This window comes from Trachymyrmex septentrionalis, unplaced genomic scaffold (assembly GCF_001594115.1).
Source record: "Trachymyrmex septentrionalis isolate Tsep2-gDNA-1 unplaced genomic scaffold, Tsep1.0 scaffold19, whole genome shotgun sequence".
Classification (NCBI taxonomy): domain Eukaryota; kingdom Metazoa; phylum Arthropoda; class Insecta; order Hymenoptera; family Formicidae; genus Trachymyrmex; species Trachymyrmex septentrionalis.
The window spans coordinates 2,772,198-2,790,964 of NW_017305071.1; the positions used below are offsets into that span (position 1 = coordinate 2,772,198).

Below are 18,767 nucleotides of genomic sequence, written 5' to 3' on the forward strand. Positions count from 1 at the left end.
CCGAAGAATTCCACTTGTTGAAAATATGAAATCGACATTTAATATTGCATGTGCAACGTATTTTAAATTCCAAAATCCAAAGTTTGCAAATACGCATCTTAACAAATGCGATCAATATATATATCACAATCTTTCATTATTTGAATCACTCGATCTATTCATATATTAAGTACTCCGCAGTATCAACCCGAAAATAACAAATTTCATTCAAATTTTAAAGTATTTAAAATGCGACAGGAGATACATCCAAATTGTTATTCTTAAAGAAATTACAGATCGTATAAATAAAACAGTAGTTTAAGTTTTCACCTCCTATCACTTCGACTCGCGCAATATAAAATGACTGGATTACTCAAGATACTTCAACAAACAACCGACACACATTCGTGGAACTTAATTAAAACGCGTGGACCGACAGCTAATTGTTCGTATAAAGTAATCGAATTTCGATGGATAATATGAAGACAGACTTGCATTACCTTCTCGCTTGAATATTTCCGTGTGAATGATAATACAGCACGACGCAGCCTTGTGACTTGTGTTCGAGATCGAAACAAAACGAACATCAAGGTCGTCAGCCAGACAGCCTCGCTGTTGGGAAATGTTTAACGTATTATGAAATAATTATGAATACTAATTCCGTTTCTTCCTTTTCAAATCAATTATTAATTATCAATTCGACATAACGCGACTTCTCACATTATCGGACTCGGCTCATATTATCTAACATTATAAATATCAGTTGCAAAATAGCAGACTGATATAATTTTTGATTGAATTAATTGAAATTTTGGTTGAACATGGACGGATCAGAATTTTTTTGGATAATTTACTAGAATTCTAGTTGTGGTTATTGATTAATATAATCTTCTAGTTCGTCCATTTTCAACTAGACATTTTTTTCAGTGCAGATAAAACTCCTTTCCTGTGACTCTTAATGACAGTAAGAATATCGTTACATTGTCGTTGCACTGGTTTTGCATATGATAAAAAAACTGCGCAATGACAATATAACAATCGCTACTGTCGTTAAGAATTACAAAATAGAGATCTTAAGATTTTTACAAGATCAGAATTATATCGCTAAAAAAATGATTTTTCTTACATTTGTTTTCTCTCTCTCTCTCTCTCTCTCTCTCTCTCTCACCTCTTACGTCTTTCTTACAAATTCTATTTCTTAATCTTTTTTCCATTTCTGATTTCTTTAACAAAAATACAACTGTAAATACGAGTCCAAGAGAGGATATTACGTTATCCGTTCAGTTTGTCAAGGAATCGAAGAGAATCGTTAAACCAAACGTCGTCGTCTATATTTTATTTGTAAGAATAATGCAAAGAGAACTGACTGTGCAAATAAGTCTAAGAACGCGTACGGAGAAATTCTTTAATAATTTATTTTTGGATCTCGCCTTTGAACGATGGAGAAAAAAAATTGCTCTAAAAATACGTAGGCGAACGCGGGAGTTTTGTTTACGGACCATGAGACATATTGATCAGCGTATAATAGCGCATATATCTCTAGGCTGCATTTATACAACGCATAAGAGTCCGCGATATTAGAGTCGAATGTGATAGCGACTTTTAATACACACGTTGTGCCACTCATTTTCGATCGAATCAACCAATGCTACTGTAATAATTAATGCAATCATTATGATTAATTACGGCCATAACTTCGCGCCTATCGAATTGTCATTACGAATTGACAAAAAAATGTTCTACAGCGAGAACGACAGAATGGTAAATTCTGTAAACGATTCAACAAAAATATTGTCAGATAATCAAGTTTTTCAATAAATAACAATATTATTTTTTTCATAGAATTACATTTAATTTATTTATTGTATAATATTGAAATATCGGTTACCGATTTGGAGCAATAACAACGTTAATTTTCAAAGCTTTATTATGCAGCACTATAATAAAGTTTTATGTAGACTTTATTTTTATTTATTTATTCAATTTCTAAAACAAAACGCGTTTTATCAAATTTGTTGAAAGATAATATACAAAATCACTATTTTTTGTCAATCCATTTTTACGAAAAAGTATTTCGATGTATATTACATCTATCATCGATCATACAAACGAACATTAATTAAATAAGTTGATAAGTCTTTCTATAGACATCTTTCGTCGCGAAGAATTCGGAAAAAATTACACTACTATTAAACCGTGCATTTCGATTTTTTTTATAAAAATACAGTTTTTCTATGATGTTTAAGACAATACAGATATTCTATGATAATTTTCAAAGATTGTAATAGATACAAGCAACGATTTCTAAAAATCTACATCTTTTCTCCATTTTATATTATAAAATGTATATAAAAAAAGAAAATAATTGCATACAAGCGACAAGACCGAAATGATATATTGAACATACCGTGTCATTCGATTAATCAACGCGCGATTCAATCTGTTCATACATTTATCAATCTTTTCGACAAGCAAAATAATCTATGATTCAACTGTGATCTTTTCTAAGTTAAAAGTTATTTTAAGACCCAATAATAACAAAATATACTTGAATAACAGCTTTATGCTAATTAAATAAATATTAACTAATGTCCTCATATTTTTGAAAGAAACGTTTTCAATACATTTCTAAATATTAAATTATACTTCATTTAATTTCGGATTAGTATATCTATATTAACTTTGAATGTTTTAAATTATATATTTAATCAAGATTCTCAATTTGTTGTGTATATTTTATTATAATTTAAGTTTTCTATTATGTATGAGAAATTTTTAATACCTAAATTTATTTCATGCAATATAATTTTATTAATTTTACTCACGTGAAGTGTCCAGAACACTCCCGCTTTATAAATTCGCTAAATGTATAAATACTATTTATACACATTATTATATATTTATATACCAGCAAAAAATGTATACAGTGGCCTACATTTTTTGCAGGTGAGTATATTTAACGTAAATTGTTTACATATTAAAAAAATTTTTGCATTCATATTTTAATATTTACATCTAAAGGATATACAAAATATTATGAATTTTTATTAAATTGTAAATCATCAAAGAGAACAATGAAAATTGAGATATAATATTGAGATATCAGATACATCCCATGCGAGTAATTATGTTAAAAAAATTACACGAGGTAATGCAGGTTTAATAATAAGCTTGCGAATATATTATTTTCTTTATAATTAGAAACTGTAAACATCCGCACACAGATATATCAAAATATATAGTATTGTGATATACTTACCACTTTGACGTGCTTTCATGCTTTTGCAGACGCGCCTCCTTTTCATGACACATACACGATATTTGCTCGTCGCATAGCACGGATCTCTTAATTCTTAGCCGATGCAACACGATCTCGTAATTCGCCAGCAAACAATTCTTGCAAGTTCGAGAAAATCTCAGTGCCGTCGAGATGTTATCTTTATTATTAGTAAGAACTCCGAGTCGTCGGATTCGCAACGACAACTCGGATTTTGTATCGCGAATCTTTGTCATCTTTCATCCGAGCGCCACTCAATCACTGATGCGATTCATGTGTCGTACAAGATTTCGACTGGTATCTAACATCATGCAGAGCTTCGACACTTCCTTCCTACTCTTTCGACCGCGATTCGAAGTCTCATCGCGGAAGATGCCGTGCGGCAAGAATTCTTCTTATCAATTTACGTTTACGCTTGATGAAGAATTATCTACTATTTGGCAACGACAGTCACCGGATCACGAGGTGTATCATTATAGCACGATAACAGGATGTCCTATTATAACGCACCTGCACAGCGATGCTGAACGATATGAGAATATGGGAACGAGAACAATTTTGTTGACAGTGACGCAAAAGTAACAGAGCTTATCAGACGTGGCGACTATTTGTTTATCATTTATCGCGTACCTGGTTACTCTACAAGGTAAGTGCCGTGGGTTGTTACACATGAGTTACGTACAAGAAGGAAAAGTTATCGATTCAAGTATAATACTTGTTACAGCTAAATAGTCTTGCGATATAGTACCGATATAATATATTAATCTAAATCAAATTTAAATGAAAATCAAACTACTTCTCTAATACAATACTTGCTATTAAAACGTCATACATTTGCGATTTTTCTATTCTCAATAATGAAGATAGGACGATAGCTATTATTTATGTATTTATTCTTATTAATATAAAAAAATGTGATTTTCAATGAAACAATTAGTTACGTCTTTCAAAAATTATAAAATTTGAAGTAACTGTATACTTCTGAAACTTGATTATTAACATTTCTCATTAAATATTATTTTTTATGTTATTTTATGCTATTTTTTCCAAATAATTTATACATGATATAAATGTAATTATGAATTTATTTTATTGCATGCTTTTAGCACAATATTATCATTAAAATATTGCTCAATAAAAAACTAAATAATGTTATAAGAATTAGCAAATTAAGAGACATGCTAGATATAATATGTATGTATTTATACTGAACTCTTTGTCACTCAACGTCGATTAGAATCTTTATTGCGTTTCGCTTACACGCTATTCATTCATAAAATCGTTTATTCACCAGAAGAGAATGGACGTTAATAAATACGCAAAATATTCCTAGAATGCCTAATCAGTTGAAATCTAATCTTAGATAGCCATTCATCGAAATCATCTTCTCAATTCTAATAATTTAATGCGTTTGCCACTCTTGTGATTACATTAATAATAGCGTCTCTGACTACTTACTTCTGACTGGGTCGTCCCCAACGTTAATTAAAGTCAAACGATATCGAAATTAATGACAATTAATTTGTCAATAATTATATTCAACATTCACATTCGACATTAAAATATATTCAACATATATTCACATATATATTCTATTTTTTAATTTATATTCGATATTGAAATTAATTGTAATTATAATTTTTTAATAATTATATTTAAATCGTTTTTTAATAAAAAATAAATAATTTTAATTTTAAAAAACAATATAATATATAGTTCAATATTTTTTACGTACTTGGTGTATATTTTTTTCTTTTTTCAGTAAAATGATTTTTTAGGGATTAAAGAATTATTATCTGCTTTTTCTCTCTAATCCTTTAATAAATTTAAATAAAATATAAGGACGGCTATGATCTCTGTAAGTCTCTGATAATTGCTGATATTGTTCGTAAAACTCACCCATTGATGATGGAAGCGGATTCATCGGCGTTAGATGGGCCCGACACCTTGACTTTGGGCAGGGTGTAACTGTCCAGGTTTTGTCCATAACCTGCACCTTGCTCGTGATGGGCGGTATAGTCATCGCTGTCACTGCTCGGCGGTTGCTCCGACCCGACACCGCCTCGAGGTCTACAATAAAACGAATCACCAGATATTAATGAACAGATAAACGAGAGACACAAATTTTATAGTATTACATGAAGTACGGTCGCGAAGTGTCTCGCGTGACTCTGCGTCGAATTTCTATTCCACAAAATTTGTATCGTATCACCGAGAGTATACAGGATATATCACGCAATACGCATTTCGAACTGAAATACCTTTCTAGTGATATTTAATCAGGCCGGTTAAACTATTCCGTTCTCTTACACGTTTCACCAAGAGATCGATAATTCAACTCGATTTTCCAAGCTTCGTGACAATCAGTTTGTAATGCGCGGACACGTGGATTTTAAATCGCCGAATTACCATCGTGATATACGATATGTAACCGTACGATATATTGCCAACAGATGTGTATTGATCCAGTTAGAAACGAAAGATATATAGAGCATCTCTGATGCATATCTGTCCTTGAAGATGATTTTACTATATATAAATTTACTACTAAATCTAACGATTTAGCTATTTATATGTATTATAGATACACATACATATTTGGAAATAATTTTGTTGGATTATCAAAATAATTACATAAGAATCTCAATCATGGTGAGCAAAAGTTTTGATATTCAAGCAACCAGTTAGAACGTCCTACACAATTATTTTCATAGTCCAACAATTATTTTCAAATCCTATAATCTAGGTAAATTAGTCAGATACTTCAGCAAAATCATCTTTTTTATGTAGTTTATATAACTTCTTTTCTAGAAAAAATTTGTAGAACATATTTTGTATCTATTTCTTATTGTTGAATTTTCAAATGTACGGTCCAGTAAAATTCTTATTGTTTATAACGTCTAATATGTACGTTAAAAAAATATAGAAATGAAATTGCAAAATATGTAATATACATATCTTCGTTATGAAATAATTTCTATCAAAAATTGATAAAGAGATAAAACATATGCTAATAATGTTAAATAGAAACACTGATAATTTTAGCGAGCATACATTTAGGGTGCGCAAATTTCTGAGTTTAAAACTGAATCGAAAATATTCGAGGCATGAGGATAAGCAAACGTCACGATCAGCTGTCGCCAGAAGCGTGACGAATCCCATTGCAATGCGGATCGGGAAATTAACTGGTTGAGTTAATCAAACCGCGAGTTAATCGACTCTATCTCACATGGACAGAGAATACAATACATGTGCTTCAACGGGAGCAGCGTGGAAAGATTCCTATCTCCGTGAAGCATACTCTTTGCGCACGTTATGGAGCAATTGCTGCTTGTAAAGCAAATCGTTCGGCTTCTTTTATTAGCGGTACCAGAATCATGTTCAGAATACTTATCGCCATTCATAGGATCATAATTAAATTGATCGAAAGCGAAATTCGAAAGACAAACGAAACGTAGCATCAAAATAATGTTTTAATCGTGTTAAAATAATAGTTTCATTAAAAAATCTAATTTTAATTTAAACGGAAAATTAATCAGAATAATTTTAGATTTTTGCGATATAATTTTTTAGAAAACGAGTAAAATAAATATTAATTCATTGACCATGCCAATAATAAAATTTGTAAATTAAAAACAATAATAAATAATTCCCTTTTAGGAATTCAATTTTCTGATAGTCATCCTAGCACAGAATTTTAACCAGGAAAGAAATTCTTTTTGTCATAATTCTATGTAAGACGAGCTTTAAAAATAATTAAATGTCCACTGTTTTTGCATCTTGATTCCAGTCTATATTTTAACAATTTAGCGTTTGTATTATTTTTTTCCTTTTATCTCTACTTTGACTTTCCGGATCCTTATGTTATATATTTCAGCAGAGCGTAAGACTGTGGGATCGATTGTCCTAAACTCGCACTGGCATTGCGCCAGTGCAGTCGCATTATTGCAGAAGTATATTTCTAGAATAGCAAAATGTATACGCGATAATAAACGAGAGAGGAAAAAAGAAAGTAAATATTCCGCGAATCCTCAGACTGCTCTACCGTTTGCCTCATATCCGTCACGTCGAGCGAGAGTGTTCATGACAGGGCAAATGCATTTGTCGTACAACTGCGAAGCATTCGTCACGTCCGGAACAAAGTCTGTCCAGAACAAACAGCATTTGGAAGCAAACGCAATGATTTCTTCAATTTCACATCTCACAAAACATTCGCATTCACGCGAAGCGTGTTGTTCGCGCTAAACTCGAACTATATTTTGCTCACGGTAGATATTCTTTATCAAGATAAATCACGAAGCACTGAAAATTCATTTAAGAGTTGAAATATTGCTACGTTGCGAGCTACAAATTCGCTTTGAAAAAGAACTGATTTACGAGTTTCTTTTCATTCGCGATAGTATAGCATCTAAAGTTGAATCGCTGCGCTACGTAGAAGTCGTGCAAATATGTATCTACATGTCAGTTAACGTGGTAGTAACGCTCCATATTTATATTTATTCGTTCGTAAAATGACTGCGAAGAAAAAAGTAAAAGCCAAATATTGTGATACAATATCTGCAATAACAAGATGATCCGAGAGCTGAAGAGTAGTTCAATTCAATAGTTTCTTTTAAGAAACCCTGTTTTAAGAGAACTTGAGGATATTTATTTAAATTTAGTACCTACTCCCAGTTTTAAGATCGATCTTCTCTTAAATTTTTTAAGAAACAATTAGATTTGCAACAAATATTTCAAATGTGCATCCCTTAAGTTCCTTATGTTTTATCTTAAGGGATCAGTGTTTCTTAAAAGAAACGAATTATTGAATTATTCTTCAGCTCTCGGATCATCTATTGTTATCGTGCCATCATTGCACAAATAGATATTGTATCACAACACTTGGCTTTTACTTTTTTCTTCGCAATCATTTTAACATTTATTGTTCGCGATTATGCATGCGGCTTTAATCATCGAACGATCAGTACATTTAATTAAAGGATAAATTAAAGCGATTTACATCAATCGATTTGAGTCAATAGCAAAGTATAATTATAATTATAATTGCAACTGGCCCAATTATAACTATAATTGTAACAAATTATAATTGCAAATTGTGAAATATTGCAAGGTCAATTGCAACAAATTATAATTTATTACAATTACAATTATAATTTGTTACAATTATAGTTATAATTATAATTACGTAATCCTGAATATATAACGATCGCATTTCAATGACCGAGTAAAATCAGTGTGTTATGAACAACAATTCGTCTACATCGATACTTTCGACGTCGACACGCGGGCCTTCGGTCGCACCTGCGATGAGTGCTATCGTAGCTGGCAGTCCAGTAGAGAGGCGCCACTGTCCCGCGTTATCGCTGCTCACAGCGGTGGACACATGCAAAGCTTCCTCCTGAGCTGGAACTAGGTCTTGCCCCACGCTAAGCGCAGCTTCAATTACGCCAATTTTCCCGCATCCTCTTTCCGCTTCGCGCCTCGCCGACGTGTCACCGATGATAAGGCAACGTCGAGCGCGAGGACCGCGGCGGAATCTTCCGCGCGGCCCCGGATGTAACACACTCCCTTATCAGCTGATAACACCTATCCTCCACTGTTGTGTATCTTCCAAAAAAAAAAAAAAAAAAAAAAAAATCCCTCTCAAAACATCGACGGCCGTCGACGTTCTCTGCTTCCCGAGACTCCCGCCTTTCTCTCCTCGCCTTTCTCGAGCTCCTCTTCTTTCCTGATCCTGTTGCCTGTCACCGAGAGCAACGTCACCGAAGATCCGGGAGAAGGATGGAGATTGCCCCGCAGATGTTAGTAAGTGCTCTCCTTGGAAGAGAAGATGCGACGAAAGAGAACGACGCACCACCGTTCTTCACCTCCCGGTATCCCGGATGTATTTTCTGACGACGAGAAGAAGAATACGGCAATGCGGCGCAAAGCGTGCCCGCGCTCGTGCTCCACTCTCCGCAAGCAGCGGGTCTCGGCAACGCTTTCGCGAATGTACGTGTGGCACGGGTACGATGATGTGAGCACCGCACACAGACGAACGTACGGGAGCGACAGGCTGGTACCGCCGCGTCTGCGCCGCGCAGCTTACCTATTGACCGAATATCATCGCGATAGCTATATAGCTGCGATAGTGGTGCACACACTAGCAACGGGAATGGCGTGCTGGTCGTATTCGTGGGAGCGGTTGCTTCGAGGTGAATCCTGAGGCTCGCTCTCGCTCTCACGTCTCCTCATCGAGCAGCCACGGTGACCGCGATGGCGGTCAGCTGATCGCGACCGCCGTTCGCAATTTCGAAACTTCGTAATTGTCAATCAACGAATTTGTCTTCCTCTCGTTTTTCGCCGTTCGATAGGTTTGCCCAAGTGAAATCCTTCTCCCAGGCTTTAATTCGAAAATATATCGTACGATTTTTAAGATTCGATATAATATATCTTTATCTTTCACATTTTAGTTTTATGGGAGAATCTGCGATCAATCTTCTAACAAAAGTTCTTGGCACACTATCTCCCTCCCCTTTTTTGTTTTTCTTCCGTCTTGTCGATCTGTTATCCTTTTATCCTGTTTTTCTTTTTTACAGAGTATACTCATTCGCCTGTTACGACGCAACGCTCTTTGTAATGTCAATATTTTCCATCGTCCGTCTGTTTTTCAATATTATGTTTACATCCATATGTTTTGGTTGTGAATATAATTCCTACGAGTGATAATAATATGTATACTGAAAGACTGGTCTTTATTTTAGCACTTAGTTGCAATAAATTTCGGAGAATTGTAATCGATATATTTTCGTTGAATTTAATTTTACGATATTTTAAGGTATGTTAAACGTCGCTGTACATTCTATACAGGATGTTCGAATGTATGCTGCCAGTACTGAAAGTCTATAGTTCATGTTATGTACATATATATATATATATATATGTAGAAATTCAATACTGACAGTATATATTGGATCATGGTCACATTTTAGACACTCTCTAATCAAAGGGTGCGGTCAAAATCTCTCACTACAAGTGCTTTGAAGCATTCGATTTAATCAATTAGAAGAAGAAATTTTATGAACCGATTAATGCAAAAAATGCTTCAAAGGTTTTGTGGATACTTTTCATTTGGTGACACAAACGTCGTTCTATCTTGGTTACTCTCTGCCAAGAAAGATAGAATAATGTCAACTTGTATGTCACTAAATGGGAAGCATCCTTTAGCATTACGTTGACTGTACTTAGAGATCCTATAACAGAGTCTGTCCACGAGCAATCGTCAAAATAAAAATGAGAAAGAAGGATATATGTTACTGTCTCTTTTTATATATGCTATCTATATTCTAATTTAGACTATCTTCTTCATTCTAACTTACTGAAATTGACAAAAACGCCGGACTAATCAAATGTTTGTCATCTCATGGCTAGACTCTGTTATAGGCTCTTTAACCACGTTCAAAGTCACATTTTCAGCGAATTAAATAGTCCATTTTCAATTTCAGAATTCCAATTAGTGGAACCAAATTTTGTCCCAGCGCACAGTCAGAAATCTTTGCTGAAACATGGCATTGCCGACTCAATCTTGACGTTATTTTATGACTTTGATTAGAAAATCTGTACCGTATAAGAACGTTCCGGCAGTATTGCGGTAACATTGCAACGTTGCTGGAACGTTAATGAAATACTCTGCGTTGTAGGTATAGGATCGCATCAATCACCGCTTCTCGTGTCTTTTAACACTAACCCTTTATGTTGCGACGAGCGGGAGAACATCGACTGCACTGCACTGTACCTGCACAGCCACATTTAATTGTCTCACGAGACTCTCGTGGCGTGAAAATGATTTCCTCGTTGAAGAAGGGGACCGTTTGCAACTCGCTCGTTCATTCCCAAACGCGATCGCGGAAGTCCGTCGACATCGTTCCAACCCGACAAAGAAGGGTCGTCCGGAGGCAGGAGCACGAAGCGTTCGTTGCGAGGGCTAACTCGAAGTGCCGTTCACACAACAATCAAACGTCATTAATGCACACGCTACCGTACCGTAAAAATCAGCATTATAAGAATTTTTATCTTATTTCCTAAAGTTACGACACAATGGCCTCTCGGAGTTTGCAAATCTTGTGGGAACGATACTTCAACGAGATACAATTATATCCGACAAATGCGTCGAAGTGTTACGGGAGAGGAAAGGGTATAATCGCGCTATTCTTCTGGCCTCATTCCCGGCTAGACGTGGGTGGAAACGTATCCCGACGTGGTCGGGATCTTTTTTCACGTCTTCCGTGTTACGTCATACCTGGATTACGCAATCAGGACTAACCCCCGAGTCGATCCGCCCAACATCCCGTTCCGTTCGATGCGACTCCTCTTTAAAACGTCGCCTTGACCGAGTAAATATTACAATCAACGTCATTGAGAGATCACGTCTCTCGGAGAGATCGGGGCCGATTTAATTCCGATGAGTTCAGATTCCGATGCGTTCGCCACGTGTGTCAAGATCACCTATATATTTATTCATGACAATGAGATGATTGATATGACTTCACTGATGACGTGAAGTCTATTTTTCCTGTATGCCTTTCGCGCGGAAAATTGAGTTCAACGAAGATTAAATATCTATATAGTAGCTTCGATCTCCCTGGCGTGAAGAGAAAGGATGGAAAGTGCCGGAAAAGTGACTTACGTGGGCATCGACACAGCAGGACATCCAAGTTGCAGGAGGCTTCTGGCGAGGTACTCTGGCGCAGGTGCGTCACTCGCAGCTTCAGGTACGTATCGCCTGGCGGACCGGAACGTTCTATTGTTTCCGCCGCCACCGGCGCATCTGTCCGTCAACACGGTCGAAGAAGACGTGGACAACGTCGACGACGGCGACGATCTCGTGCTCGTCAGGCGTTCCTGCGCGGCGTGATGATCGTCGCTCGTCCGTGAGATCTTCAGAGAACCACCGCGACGCAAGCCTAGCTCACTCTCTGAAATTTTAAATTCACAATATACATATATGATTAGTCACTACTTGTATCAATGATTGACGTGGGCTGCTATTGTCGTGTCAATCACAAAAGTGAAAGTAATCTACGAGTGATGATTGGGAAATCTGGAGAATGGAGAGAAGTGTTATTATAAAATTTCTCTTTCACACTCCTTTTAAACTAAAGAACTAGGTATCTCCCAATATCCTTAATTTTTATTTTTAATAATGGATACTTGCTGATTAAATTTAACGTCGATATCTTTAACTTCGAGAAAACTATTTGCAATTGCTTCTTGATTCAAAAAAGTTAGATTCTTATTTTGAATGTGCAATGTTAAATAGAACTTGGTGATTAAATTTCGAATTAAAATCCACACTTACTTTTCCAATATTTCATGAAACATCAAACACTGGAAAGAAAGTATTTATGACTACAATTGCATGCAAAATAATTATAATAATTAAAATAATTAGGAGCTCTATTTTTATATTATTATTACTTATAATATAATAGTAATAATTATAAAAATAAAATTCTTAATATAATTATTTTATCATGTAATTATAGTCGCAAATATGACTTTTCTTTTAGTGCAGTGACTCCTCTGCAACACAGAAGCTTGCAGTAACGTTTACAATGTTACTACAATATTGCTGGAATGAGACTTTTGCTCTGTGCTGTATGGAACTTAACTATCTAGACAAAATATGTTTTTGTATCGAAGTATAAATTTTTATACGTATTTCGAAATAACTAAAAATAACATCCGAAAATCTCTTACGTTCCTCACTTGATCGCGGAACTTTTTTAATGCGCTTTCACAAAACTACCGAATGTTCATGCAGAATGTTCATAACTTTCTCTTTTGCGTACAACTCTTTCGAAAGAATTAGTCACTTCAATGAACGCAACAAATTGCTGTGATTTATCGTTACGGAATCAAAAAAAAGAGCGAAACGATGGAAACGAAACGCACGCCAGCAACACACTCGCCGTCCGATTGAACCTACTTCGTCCCCGTCATCGACGACTTTAATTCGTTTAAAACCTCCGCTCGTGCATTACGTCAACTCATGTATTAACGGCGTGCATCTCCGATATACTACCTGCATTACGTGAGCGTATTACGAACGCAAGGTGCCTTTAGCTTAAGTGGCTTAAGCCTGTCGAACACGCATTATTTACCTTGGATCTGAAACACCCGCAGAGCCATGTTAGCAAAGATCGACAGCCCATTACCAACCAACCATCCCTGCATCCTCTAATTCTTCTAAATATTACAAGTCTTTCAGTCAATCAATCTTTTAGGATACCTATTTGAGCTTTATACTTACAAATAAGTATAAAGAATTCGAAATCGAGAAAATTCAAAACAGAAATTAAAGCGGTATAACTTTGATGAGTTAATATACGGAAAGAATGATTTTTTTGAAGTATCTAAAAAATTTAGCTGGATACAAATCTGAGAATAATTTTGTTGGATCGACAAAATAATTATGTGTGGAATACTTAAGCATTGCTGGTATGCAATGTTGCAAAAAAATTTAATATTCTAACAAATTTGAGCGTTCGTCTAGCTACTTTTTTTTTCGAAATTTTAGCAAAATCGTTCTTTCCGGATCAATCATGAATTATTGAAATGAATATTTATGTTTCTGTAAAAACGGAAAATTTTATTCGAATTGTTGAAATTGTAGGTGAATAGCTGATTCCGATATAAAATGATGAAAACAATTGGATGAGATTTACATATCATTTTAATAAGAATATAATGTTAATATGAATATTCAAAGAGAAAAGCAAAAGATTTCATCATCATTTAAATTAACTATTTTAACGTTTAAATTTTGACAATAGTAGACGCAAACGTCCAAAATATTTATGCGCTATGCAAAAAGCTTCCAATTGTAAGATCAATTAAAAAATAAAGAAATAACTTTTGAACCATAACATTAATGTAGACACACAAAAATCACATTATTTATTATTTAATAATTGATTAATTATTTAATAATTCATTAAAAATTTATTTGAATACACAAGAAATTATTTATTTATTATTATTTATAATTATTAAGCACACAAAAAATTAAATTATTATTTATTTATTCTTCATTTGACGCAAGCTTGTCCGAAAAAAAAATAGGTTCTTATTGCAAAGTAAACTTTCCATGTCAAATATTTATAAAATCGAGGTCATCAAAATTATACCAATTTCGATTTCTAATTCCGCATCACTGCTAATTCAATGCGACGCGAATCAATGACACGAAAGTGGAACAGATAGATCTATTTTTTTTTTCACAAGAGATATTTCACGAATGTTATATGACCTCGTGGCCTTCCGTCCAACAACTGAAAAATCAAGAATGCCGAGCAGGCGCGCGTGTATATACCGAAATTACCACGTTTTTGGCAATGTGCCGCGCATCGTTCTGTGTATCGTGCGAGAAAACACCGCATTTTTCGGAAGAATCGACGATGCGCCGCGTGGATCGAATGTGATTCGCGAATTATTTGCGGCACAGCATGACATGATAGGGAAGCAGTAGGCGGTTCCTTGAAAATCGCAACGTCCCGGAATTCCCTTCCATTTTCAGACACTGGAAATAATAGGTTGAAGAAGAATGACATGTTTCACGGAATTTAACTTTGCGACCCTAAACTGGAAAAGCAAAATACGAAAAGATAAAAATAAATCACAACATCGTAAAAATATTCAGCATGAGAAATTCATTGATAGAAATTTAAATCAATTTCTTTAATCATATATTCATCGAATTTATATCATTTTCAATTAAATAAAAAATGCTAAATAAAAAAATGTCGAAGATTTGAATCTCTACAAAAAATATAAACTTTCCATATTCATAATTTAGAGCAAAGCCCAATCGATAATGGTTTGCATTAAAATAATCTGAATCTACTGTGTTATTCTAAGTACATTAATCATTTATTTTAATTCGAAATTTTCTTTAAATATCCTGATATTTTTTATTATTTAAAAATATCAAATAATTGCATTACATGTGTTTATCATAATCTCTTCCCAGATGAAACTCTGATGCAGCTAAAACGTACTTTATAACGTACTTAATAAACCTAAAATTTACGAACGCTGTTATCGATCTGTATTCTCTTTTGTTCAAAATGGTATAAATACCATTATCTCACACTATCCATTACAATTAATCTATCCAGTAAACATCGATTGCGTTCTAGAGGAGAATAGTCGTTTATAACAACCAAACAATTTATCTTCGATATTACAATAAAAGTCGCTTGCATAATTATATTTAATTGCTGCCATTAGATGCAGCTGCTGCTTTCAAGAGCGATAAGCGCTTGCAATTTCGTCATAGACGTGTTGAAATAATTCGACTCGATATGCTGCAATAAACATTATAAATATCAAATTGAAAGAGTAATATAAATTCATATCGTTTTGAAAAACGAAAGAGATTTGAAATATATTTAATATAAAATGTAATCATTTTACGAAAATACATCCGTATACGAAAATGCATAGCCTTTCCATTTACGAATTCAATATATTTAATAAAAATATTTAACGTTATTTTATAGAAATAATATTAAATATTTCGTGAAAATTATCGAACGGTAATAATATGTTGTATTGTTTAATAATATGCGGCTTTCTATACCAAAGATCGCGAATTAAGCCGGATATATTTACAAAAGAACGAATACCGATTGTAAAAATTTGTTATTTATTGCACAAATGTCGCACAAGTTCAATTGCTATGTGTGGTTATTGTTATATGCTAAGCTATACCATTGAATTTAATCGAATCAAATCAAAGCATTTCATGCAATCAAGAATAGAAATAAATTACTTCGAATACAAACATGAATGTCCGAACATTTGCGTTCGCTGTTCGTTTGATGTTTAGTCGCTAAGTGTATGCCAGCTTTAGTAGGCTTGTTTTTTTACAGCTGAATTTGTCGCGCCGTCATCTTTTTTGTTTCTTATCCAATTTTTAATTATGTATACTTATTTCATTTTTGTATTCACTTTATATGTGAAGAGAGTGCAGAAAATGTGATAATCTATTATAGAACAGAACTATTATATCATATTTGTACGATAAAATTCAATAAATAGCGAATACATGAATCGTTATGCATTTCGTTACATTTGAAATGATAAAATTCTCGTAATATAATAAAAAAATTAACCTGCACGGCTAATCAACTTCAGCGATTCGCACGCGTTAAAATGGCTGTTTATCGAAACGGACATTTCACATTCATTTATTTGGAATGAATATCAATAGAAAATCAGAATTATAACTTTCGAGAAATTATTATTTCAAATGTACAATATCATGCAACGTGCTTTGAATGTTGTAAAATTAAATATAATTTATTATCGTTCTCTATCGTCGGAAACGCGTACGAATCACTGACAAATATGAAAAGCGATGATATCGAACGTTTGATAATAATTAATTCGAGATAATAATAATATTCAGTATATAATTATTATTGTAAAAATAACAGATACGTGATTCTACAAATGAAGTATTCTTCTGATTGGTTAATCAAATGTTTCGAAGCATTCATAGTGAGATTTTGACCGCACCCAACGTTACATATTTCATAGTAATAACTATTTAGCATGCGGCTCCAGCAAGAATGATACTAGTATATTGTTCGTTCCGTATCGTTATTATTCGAATCGGCAGGTGAGCCGCTCCACGTGTCATTCTCATCGAAATGCGATCGCATGAAATATAAGAAGGAACCGAACGCGTTTATTTCCAATGAACAATTAGCTCGATTATCAATCAATGCAATTAATTGACTGCTACAACTGTAAACTTCGTGAGTAGTTTTATCAAAGTATTTCACGAAGTTTATTCGTTTTACTTAAACGTAGGGGTAGATAGACAGGTATTATACTATTAGTATACTATTAGTATACTATTAGTATTCACACATTAGTATTGTTTCACTGCGATATTTATACATACACAAACGAAAATAAATTGCTAAGAGGTATTTACATTTGAATGTATTTTGCATCGAGTCTCAAATTTTTCACGTATTTAAATTTAAATGCAATTTGTTCGTTATAATACTTTTAGATTGAGAGCGTAGAATAGATTAAATATTTCGAAATACAGAGATATCATTTGTTGTGTTAATTTCCGAGTCGCACGTGTCGCGTGAATTATTTGTTTTTTTTTTCGCATTGTTTTTACGATCGCGTTTCGATTGAATTTGGGATTTCGCTACAATGCAAATGTAAAACAATGTCGCGTGCGACTAATATCAGGAATGCCATGTAAAATGTGAGAAATTATTCTATTATTATGATTAATATGTGCGATCGTAATTATTGTGTTTTTATAAGTGCAACGAGCAAATCTGCAAAGAAGGAAAGACCTGTTTTAACACAAGCAGTCCCACTTCTCTATATCAGAAGAATGTTTCTTTTTTAAATCCTTTTTTTATTTTTCTGATTAACTTGTGGCTAGGCTTAGTCTAATAATGTAAAATTGTATTTTCTATCTATAATTAATCATTAAATGATGGTTTTGTAGTGAATAACTTTTAAAGTTATCATACACTATAAAATCATTAGTTTAGTGATTAATCATAGCTAAAAAAAACATAATTTTTACATTATCATCAAATAAAATTAAGTCTAAACCACAATTAATCAAATAATTAAAAACTCGATCCTTATCTCAGTTCATTTACTTCCAACTTTTCTTTCAAATTATTAATGTATTACGTGATCCTTTCAAATCGTTTTATCATATTACATAATAACAATTATCGCCTATATTTTGAGAAATTTTCTCTAGAATAAGATAAATTAATAAATAAATAAGAGTGTAAAAAATGACAAATAGGATTAATAATTTCTCTTTACTTTTGCTTTGTTTTACATTTGAAATAATAATTCGTGAACGATTTAAATGAATTTTAAAAAATATATTAAAAAAATGTTTTTATTTGCTTGTTGTTTGTATGACATATATTTCAAAAAACATTTATTGCGTAGGAAAATAAATATTTTTTCCCGAGTTCTAGTCTTCTCAAAAAGACAGGCAGACAAATATGCATTTCCTACAGAAATTGCACATCGCTTAGATAAAGATTTAGATAAAGAAGTGCGCACGACGATAATAACGTTTTATCGTCATAAATGACATTGGCAATATATAAGCCATATTCATACCATATACTCGTACATATATTTTCGATTCAATGCAAATAGATACGATCCGTGAGCCATCAGCGATTCAGTGATCTCAGTTTGCCAATTGCATATTCGAATCAAATTAGAATTAATGCATTTAAATTTCTACGCGGTTCGCACGATTCTCAACTTTCTGCTATCGTATGATACATCCACATGAAACTAGATTACAATCAAGTTAGAGCCTACTGAGCCTCTCTGCGAATTAAAATAATATAAATAATTATATTATAAAATAATACAACAAACACACACAAATAAAATACATGTGACATGGTTTTGTTATTATTAAAAAATTTAGTTAGATCTGAAAATAATT

The 18,767-nt window shown here is 33.5% G+C and overlaps 1 protein-coding gene across 2 annotated transcripts in view; it reads right to left on the reverse strand.

Annotated features, from left to right (window-relative positions):
• The window catches only part of LOC108746991 (uncharacterized membrane protein C20F10.07-like), a 67,927-nt gene that overhangs the window by 45,881 nt on the left and 3,279 nt on the right, over positions 1 to 18,767 (reverse strand). For both annotated transcript variants that reach the window (XM_018484178.1, XM_018484177.1), the window contains exons 2-3: positions 11,922 to 12,210; positions 5,156 to 5,326 (exon numbers count right to left, since the gene is read on the reverse strand). In XM_018484178.1, coding sequence (XP_018339680.1) covers positions 5,156 to 5,326; positions 11,922 to 12,210 — 460 coding nt within the window. The remainder of the gene's footprint in view (positions 1 to 5,155; positions 5,327 to 11,921; positions 12,211 to 18,767) is intronic.